Here is a 10,057-nt window from a genome sequence, read left to right as displayed (position 1 = left end):
AAAATTTTAATTGAGGTACATGTGGTTGTATATTAGCAAACAAACAAAACAAATGGAGTATAAATGGAGTAAATGGAGTGTAAAGTTAATTGTAAAACAATTCTTACACGGTCCTCTCTAAAAAAAAAAAATCATACTCGCATACTGCATTTAACATTGCAAGGACATTAGTGGTGTGACTCCTGTGTCGAACACATTTTTCTTTGTTCTACTACTTTCGTACTATTCAATTACTATTTATCTGTAATTATATATCGCTTAATTTAAAAATTTTCAATTTACTATGTCTTTCTAAGAAGTACTTAAGACATATTTTCAACTAATAAACCCATGAATGACCACAGGCTCTGCATACTTATCTGAAATTTCTTTTTTATTATGACCCTATTAAAGGAAATGAACGATATATATGTATATCTATATATCCTCCTCAAATTTGTGGGGAGCGGGTGATATTATCACTACTGGGATTGTGTGAATTTTTTCATATCAATTTTTTTAAAAAGTTTATTGTTCCTCAATGTTTCGTTTGATGTGGTACGCGATATTAATAACTATTAAAAAACGTGTACAAATCTTTTATAAGGATTGGATCCTTCTTTCGTGTCAGGTGATAATTCGAGTAGGAAAACAATTCGACCATCGGGCATAAGAGAAACGTCGCAAGCTCGATCTTTTTCGTCGAGATTATGCGGCATTGAGGGATTTCTCGATGGACGTATTTCAATCTGAAAGAGAAAATATGGTTAATCTTAAAGCATAGCGAATAGGATAAATATGAAAAAATAATAATAATATCATTTAAAAGCTGTTCCGCCCACTCCTAATACCCAGACTGGTGTACAACTATTCCTAGTTTTTTGTCAATGCATAATTTTTGTGTTGTGTTTGAATAATTAAAAGTTCGTGGTTATATTGACACTGAGTAATTGGTTTCATTCACAGTACCAATATTTCTTGTTTGTAAGAAGACGGGAGTCTAACAGGTAATACACAACGTTCTTATTTTCTAATACAATTTGTAAAATTGATCTCTTCTACTTACGTTCCAAAGAAATTTTAAACTGGGATTGTAAACAATGACGCGTTGATTTTTAGAATCTGCAATAATAATGCGTCCATCGTCGTCGCAGCAAATTCCGGAAGGACGATTAAATTCTTGGATTCCATTACCTTCTTCTCCTTTAATTGACACGATCTGAAAATCCATTTGCGTAAAGTAAGTCTTAAATTCTATTTTTTTTTTTTTTAATTTGCTTTTAATGAAATAGTAAATACATATACATATGTACACACATTCAAAACTATGCGAGAGTACATACCTCAGTCAAATCTGGATTAATTAGATATAGACAATGATTATCGAAGTCCGATACTATTATTTTACCAGTTGGTGTATAACAAACTCCGCGCGGTGAAGCTGGATTCTTAGTTTTAGCATTACTTTCGAAGACGATTTGACGTATAAAACGACCTTCAGAATCGAACTGCTGTATGCGATGATTACGTGAATCGGTTACAACAATTTGGCGTCGCGAATTTACAGCCACATCCCATGGATATTGGAACTGTCCACGCTCTTTGCCAAAGCTACCGAACTTCGATAAATATATACCAGTGCAAGTGAAAATTTGTACGCGATGATTATCCTTATCAACAACAATTATGCGATTATCTATGTCGACACAAATGCCGGCTGGTAAATCAAACTCTCCATTTCCAGAACCTTTGGAGCCGAATATAAATTTCAGTGTACCATCCGGATTAAAAACTTGCACACGATTATTACGTCTGTCGGAGATCAATATGTGACCCAGCTTATCAACACACAAGCCCCAAGGACGGCTAACTTGCCCATTAGCGTGACCCTCTGTGGCAAATGATAGTGAGGGTGTATTGGAACAGAGAGCCCTTACAGGACCAATGAAATTTGTTATAGAATGTGTGCTACGTGGTGCACTTAAACGTAAATTTGACGGTTTACACAACACGCCAAAATCCCTTTCATTGGCACTAGCGCTGTAACCATGTAACGGCAACATTAGAGAAGGGATACCGCGGAAACTATTCTCATAATTGAATCGACAAATTCCACCGCTAACTGGGACACAGCAATCGCTGACTGATCCACCACAATCGCTGACTGATCCACGGTTAACCGCAGCACCATTTACCACATTCGTGTTATTATCATTTGCTCGTACAATTACACCTTGTTTGAGTACATCCTGCAATATTTTATCGTTTGGTGGAACGAATACGAATTCCTCATATTTTGGATATAAATCTTTGTATATGGCAGCGAATTGCTGAAGTTGTCGTTGTGCATTCAAAACCTTCTTTGCTATATCAAAGTTATTCATACATGACATATTCACTGAGGTCTTTCTCAACATTTCCATGGTTTCAGAGAGTCCAGCGAGAGCCGATTTCAATCCGGCCATTTGATCATTTAAGATAGCCAAACGGCGTTGGCGCAGTTGCTCAACGGATTCCAATAAATAACGTTCAATATCCTCTATAGCCCTTATAAATTGTCTGCAGGTTTTGCGTATATCTTCGCTCAGTTCAGCACAATTACGCTCAACGAGCCGTATAAATGTCAATGATCTGTCAATACTACTCTTAATAGATATCTTGCCCGTATTACTACTTTCAAGATCATTCTTAATTACATCCTTCAATTCGTCGTAGAAACTTTGTACCGAAGAGTACGTATGTCCGTTGTGCTCATAAAGAGTGCAACATTGGCATACCAACACCTTGCAAGGTTGGCAAACGTACTGCAATATCTCATTGTGTATATCGCAAAAGTGATGGGGTTTTGAATTGTTCATTGCACCAGCAGAAAAACCACCGGTGGGCATTGTACCAATTGGTGAGGGCAAATGAAAAGTCGAGTGATTTGCGAATTGGGGATCATTGAGATGGTTACGCCAGCAATTACTGCACATGAACTCATTACACTCAATACAACGATTGGTCGCATTTACTTCACATATACTGCAACTGATGCTCGAGCTGCTAGACGATGATGTTGCAGTACCAGGCATAAAATTCCGTCTGGCCATTCCAATACCATCACCACCTAAGTCATTTGAACTGCCATTCAAAGGATGCCAGAAGTTATTGGAGAAATCGGTGCAAAGTGATGAACTGCAATAGAGAGGAAAGTTTATTAAATTAAATCTAGATATTTAAGTACCATCGTTTATATTTCCAAAAGCGTTTTGTATTATATGTACATACATTTTCTTGTCTGAAAACAGTTGCCTACTTCCCTTAATGCTACAATTGGAGTCATGCGTCTTTACATGGTGAAATAAATTCAGTTTATAAATATTTTAACAAGTATCATATCTCGCTCAACTCGTTTTCTGAAAAATTATCTACAGGAAAATTACCTCCCTAATTCCAGTGCAAAGCATACACGCTCCAACCGTTGTTGTTAAAAAATGTAGTATGCAAACGGATAGGAAGGACTCCAATCCTGAGAGTGATTTCTCACAGAAAACATTGAGCATCGCTCACGATAGCGATGTTGGGAGAATTCGGCGGAGCCGCTATGAACCACAGCATCTAGCTGATGTAATAGTCACAAAAGAGAAGGTTGCATATGCAAATAAATTATTTTCACCTTTCAAATCCTCAGGCCCTGTCCATATCCTCCGCTATCGAAACCTCAAATTGCCCTAAGCTTTTCAATAATTAAGACCTTATAAAGAGAAAGTTTTGCGCGCTTGTATGAATGATTTTTCATGCAAATTTTTATTTTTATTTGGCTGAAGATCTTAACAATATTGCAACGAAAGTCTCAAATAATTACACAGTTGGCATATTTTTGCATGAGTTGCTCTTCTTCAAGCGATACTAATAGCCACTATTTAATTTAAAATTAACGGAATATGAAATAGTTCAAAAATGAATGATTTGTGAAAGATGTGAAATGAAATAAAAAAAAAACACGAAAATATTAAATATATTATTAATGGACACAGGACATATTAAAATAGCACCTGCAACGTAAACATTTTGTAGCAAATAATGTAAAAAATCTCTATATACAAGTATGTATGCTCTTTGCTTCTAATTGCATACTCATAATGCTCAACTGCTGGCGGCTCAACTTTGAGTGGCTGAGTGAGCTGCTGTTAATTGATAGTGAAAAAGATGGCTATGGTGAGTAACGTCTGTCGGTTTAGTTCTCCTTAAAATCGCACGTGTTTCAATTCTTCTTAAAATTCCACCATTATTCACAATTATCCAATAGCTGTTTGGGCCATTTATTTATTTATTTTTATTTTAAATATAGTTCTTACTTCAAAAAAACCCATTTAACTCAAAGTTTCAACCATTCTACAAAATTTAAGAAAATTCAACAAATTTTTATCAAAATTTCATATATCCATTTTAGTAAGAGTTCTTAGAAAAATTCTGATTTTGCAGTTTCGTAATCCATTCACTTTTGGTCTAATATTGCTCGAGTTTGAAGTATGTTAAGTAAAAATTCGCGTTGATTTTTGCTCATTTCATATCGAAAAGTGTCAACTTGGCAAACACAACTAGAGACGTGATTGAACAAACAAATTAATTTTTTGCAGCTTTTTGTAGCTTAGTCTTTTTTGCGCTTTTGTGTACTGTCTGACTTGCGCCGGTTTACAGTTAGAAACGGTAAAATTGAAAATTTAACAAAATAACCTGAGTGTACATATAAAGCATACATATCGTAATTCAGTGCAAAGTTTCAGGTGAATATTTTAGGTCCAGCTTCCTTTATCCTTCCTTTGCAGTCTTTTTTTGCGATTTTAAATTTTTTGTACAACAGAAAAATTTCTAAGCCATATCAGCTGATATGCTTTACTCTCTTCTACCGGTTTTTGCAAGTTATGATAGGTTTTCCGTTCGTTAACTGTTTGCGTTTTTCTCTTTGGGAGAGAATTTAGCTCTCTTTTTCCTTTCTTTTATTGAGATAATTGTGCCAAAATTACCACCAACAGTAACTACTAACTAATTAGGTATAAATAGTAAAATGAGCACTTTAGAGCCTGACTTCTCGATAATTTGGTATTTTTGAATATGGCGTTATTTTCAAACTTTCAGAAAATGTTTAGTGCTGAAAATGTTTATTCGGCAATTTATTTTACCAACACAAGTAGTTGGTTTGTAAGCGTTGTACCTAAATATGTTTATATGTACATGCGATTTTTATCCAATTTTTTATTATTTTTTCTTTCGTTCAATAGCCTAAACAGCCTAAGTAAACTATTGATATGAATTGGTTCATTATCTTATACTAACTACATATGTATGTATTATATGTATATACTTACGTATTAGTTGTTTCCAATGACTGACACAGAGGAAGGGAACCCAAAATGCCGGATACTAGAAGGTTTGGGACCTCATCTACACCGTTGGTGTTTGTTTTCGGTATATTATTAAAATATGACATAGCTTCTTAGAGGATCACCGAGTTATTGCTAATGAAATTAATCATAAACTGATAAACTGGCACTTAAAGGTGCAAGTAAAATTATTCCTTGAATCGAGTAAATAAATGATTTCGGTTTTACACAAACACGTTAATACACATTTTCTTTTTCACTTTTCAAAGTTTAATATTTAATATAGTCCTTAGATTTGTTTTAATTCTTCAGTTGACGGAATGACATTTGATGCGATGCAGACGCTCGCTCGAATGAAACTGTTCTATCCTGCAATCGCTACGATGCGTTAGGAAGGCTTTTTCGATTCATATCCAGGTAAGGAAATGAAGAAGCAGGTCACAAAGACTTTCTGTTCTAGCATTTGCCTATGTATGCATAGAACATAGGTTGCATAGAGATGCAACAAGACCTACAACATGTGTTTTTTGTTTTTGTTTTGACCATTTTGCGATGCCATTAAATGCAAACAGATTAGTTCCGCTCCTTGCATATACACATACTTTGAAAAACAAGCATTGAAAATCAGCTGTTTGGCCCTCGTCGAGCACGTCAACCATCATTTACTTGTATATTTTACTAATACATATGCATTATCTTGGCAGATGAGGTCTTTCTGGACGAACTTTTTTCTGTAAGACACTAACTTGTTTGCTTTTCTCGAAGTATTTTAATAACAGACTTGCTTGAATAACCATTTTAATAAAAGTTGAATAAATACAAAATCCTTCTTTGATTGATTAGAATTTATTGACCTTGGCCCTGCCTGACCACTATTAGTCGTTTCGACTACCATTGAGTACAACGAATACATAAAAATATCATTGGGTTACAACAGAACCTCTTAGGATCACCAAAGTTGTTTTGCTAAAACTCCACAGATATGTGCGATATGTAGTATATACTCGGATGCACTAAATCCACAAAGGGTTTTTGGTAATTATATTTATTTTATTAATCTCATTGAAGATTTTATTAAAATCAGTGATTGTGCGCGCCACCACTAAAATAGCCATATCTCAAAAAATATTTCACACAAAAGTGTGAAATTTTTGATATATTCATATATAGAAAAATTAAAAGGCTGACCAAATCATTTTAATATTGTATATTTCAAAAAAATTATTCTTATCTTTATTTATTTTTGAATTTAAAAAACTCGAAATATTCAATATTAAATTAAAATGTATACATTAAACTACATAGGTATATTGTCTATAATTCCTATTAAATTCGTCAGACAATATAAATTAAAAAAAAACAACGCACTAATTTGAATATGGCTTTGAAAAATCCTTTGTATAGCAAATTTGTTTCTAAAAAACTGCCACTTTCATTTTGTCCTACAATACGTGGAAAGATTTGCTCTATCCAGCTTCCCCCAAGTTTCAGGTCTCCAATTTGTTACGTAAAATGAAGAAGCGAATAGGATAGCCAAAGAGGACACACCAACAAAAACAGCACTGAGAGAGGAACTCTTCTTTATATTGAGTCCACACCTCATCAAAGAAGAATATTGGAAAACAAAGGAAAAGCTGTTGTTAGAAGGTTACTAGTATAACCTGATAGATTTAAACAGTTAATTGAAGCGTACTCACAGACCCACTACAGCTTGAGAAGGTATTTGCTCAGCACGTATGATCGAATAATGTCGAAAAGTATTACGAGAATTTTTCTCCAGCAGTATTTTCGAAACAATTATAGGAAATATTTATGCTGTTACAACAACAAGTGAGCGTTACCCAACTTTGCTGCAATTTGTAATATGTACTTAAAAGTATATCCTATTCATTTGTTTTGGCCTTAATCTAGACCTACATATTACTTATATAAAGGCTCTTCCAAACGACGCGCCTAGAAAACATGTGAAAATTTAGATTCTTTCAGGTTTCACTAGTTCACACATATTCAAAATATGTCTCTTAACAATTATATGTAAAAAATTACATAATTTAAATGGCCACCGTGAGCACGACTACAAGAAAAGTCCGCCAAACAGTCAATTAATGAATGCCTAATTGTTGAGAACGTCGAGATATCCTTGCTGAAGGATGTTCAGCAACACTTTGCATAACAGCAGCAATATTCTCAACAGAACCTCCAGTTTTTGATCTGCCAGTCATTTCTCTATCCTCTACAAAGCCAGTTTCGTGAAATTTATTCACCATTATTTCACAAACATCTCTAAGTGGCAATAATTTTAACGCATTGACAAATGTCAAAGATTACATAAAAAGGTACCGTCTAGGAATTATTCGTTACTGACATCTAGGCATCATTTTTGAAAGGACCTTTAAAATTGGCGCTTACACCTTCTTTGAGTGTTTGCCCGAGCTCTTGCTGCTATCTATGATGTGCATATTAATATTGTTCCACAAGTAGTAATAACAACTAATGGCAACAATAACCAATAATTAATTATTTTAACCTTGCCACAATCTTGCGCTGAAAATACGGCCGAAGCAGAATATTTCTATTAGAGCTAGCACCAGGTCTTCTTCAAATCTTTTCCTGACAAAATCTGTCGTGGCACGTTCTCTCATTATTTCCATCGCTCACTTTTTAGTGGATGTCTTTATAGCAAATATTAATTGAAACAAGGTTTTTTATGTGCGACGATAGCATTTTTATTGATTTTGTGAAATTGTTAGTAAAAACTACATTCTCGTACAAATATATGTAGGTATGTGTGTCTTCATTAATTTATATTCAGTCTTTTTTAGGTAGGTACAAGTTGAATAATAAAATGGTTTAGAAACGTTTTTAGGTTTTAATACAAAACAGCAGCAGATATTTTAGCTCTTAGTTAGGAAAATAGCACCAATATATTTACTTTTCTAAGTTTAAATGCATACGAAAAGCTAAAATATTTTATAAAATATGTGACTTAGTTGGTAAAACTTTCTATTTTTAACACTGTTCTTAATTTCGCCCAGAAAAGTGTGGACAGATTTATTTTTCCTTTACATGAGATAAAATATGTATATGGATGTATAAGCAAACTTTCATCAAATAAATTATCTATAAAGCATTAAAATGTTGGGAATTGATAGAGTATCAAAATTATAAATATTTGGAAGATGATTTTGAATTTGATGTGGAATATTAGAATTTTCATACTATTTAAAGTATTTAAAAGCAAAACCTTCTTAAGTTAAATAAGTTATTTGTCAAAAGAATACAAATAGTATGTGTAGGTATGTAGAAAAATACTGTCGCGAAATTAAATGTGAAACAGTTCGGGCAAAAAAGAGTCAATTTGACATTCTTGCTTATTAAATAACCAAGTCTCATCAATTTTGACGTGATAACGTCTTATAATTCGATTTAACAGGCTGCACGCACGAAAAAATGTGTCGTTACCTTGCTCATTACTGTTCATATGTAGTTACCTTGCTCATTACTGTTCATATGTAGTTACCTTGCTCATATTAGTGTTACCTTGCTCATATTAGTGTTACCTTGCTCATATGTAGTTACCTTGCTCATTGCATTGAATGAACTGCAAGCGAAAGAGCGGAAGGAACGACAAAGCAAACAAAGCAAACGAACGGCAACGTTCGACATCTTGCTCTCCCCTACTTAAGTGAGCGTATATATGTATGTATGTATATGCGCATATGTACATATATAAATTCACGTATTTGTATTGGCATATGCCTTCTTATTGATTATTATTATTTTGATTTACTTGAAGAATTTCAAATAAAACCAAGTTTGTTAATAATACCTGTTGTTTTAATGTTATTATTATTATTTTTTTATTATATCTGAAGGAAAAAATGTATGGTAATATTTACCATATCTATACTAATATTATGTATAAAGAGGAAAACTTTGTTTGTTTGGTTGTAATGAATAGGCTCAAAAACTACTGGACCGATTTTAAAAATTCTTTCACCATTCGAAAGCTACATCACGAGTAACAAGGATTATATTTTATTTTGGAAATAGGGCTCGAGATATAGGTCAAAACGTGGACCCGGGTAACCTTCGGATGTGTATGTACAATATGGGTATCAAATGGAAGCTGTTGGTGAATGCTTTAGTTCAGAGTATTTCCATCCGCTCCGTGACTAGGGTCTCGAGATAGAGACCAAAACGTGGACCCTAGAATGTGTTTGTACAATATGGATATCAAATGAAAGCTGTTGATAAGTGCTTTAATAGGGGGTAATTTTCATACCTATTGATGACTAGGGTCTGGAAATATATGCCAAAACGTGGACCCGCCGTGTCTTTGCACCGAATTAAACCAAACTTACACACATTGTTAAGTAGGTATTGAAGATGATTTCCGTATAGTTTGAATACCTATTGGTAGATAGGGTCTCGAGATATAGGTGAAAACGTGGACCCGGGTAACCTTCGGATGTGTATGTACGATATGGGTATCAAATGGAAGCTGTTGGTGAATGCTTTAGTTCAGAGTATTTCCATCCGTTCCGTGACTAGGGTCTCGAGATAGAGACCAAAACGTGGACCCTAGAATGTGTTTGTACAATATGGATATCAAATGAAAGCTGTTGATAAGTGCTTTAATAGGGGGTAATTTTCATACCTATTGATGACTAGGGTCTGGAAATATATGCCAAAACGTGGACCCGCCGTGT

The 10,057-nt window shown here is 34.1% G+C and overlaps 1 protein-coding gene across 1 annotated transcript; it reads right to left on the bottom strand.

Moving 5' to 3' along the window:
- Positions 1–557: 557 nt before the first annotated feature.
- On the bottom strand, positions 558–5,452 carry LOC129244094 (protein wech-like). The gene is made up of 4 exons (XM_054881712.1): positions 5,331–5,452; positions 1,323–3,156; positions 1,046–1,198; positions 558–728 (listed from the first exon to the last, which is right to left on the bottom strand). Exons 1-4 carry the CDS (start codon positions 5,450–5,452, stop codon positions 558–560), a joined length of 2,280 nt encoding a protein of 759 aa, XP_054737687.1.
- Positions 5,453–10,057: the final 4,605 nt, after the last annotated feature.

This window comes from Anastrepha obliqua, chromosome 4 (genome assembly GCF_027943255.1).
Source record: "Anastrepha obliqua isolate idAnaObli1 chromosome 4, idAnaObli1_1.0, whole genome shotgun sequence".
Taxonomy (NCBI): Eukaryota; Metazoa; Arthropoda; class Insecta; order Diptera; family Tephritidae; genus Anastrepha; species Anastrepha obliqua.
The sequence above is the reverse complement of the archived record's forward strand: the minus strand, read 5'-3'. Positions and strand labels throughout refer to the sequence as shown.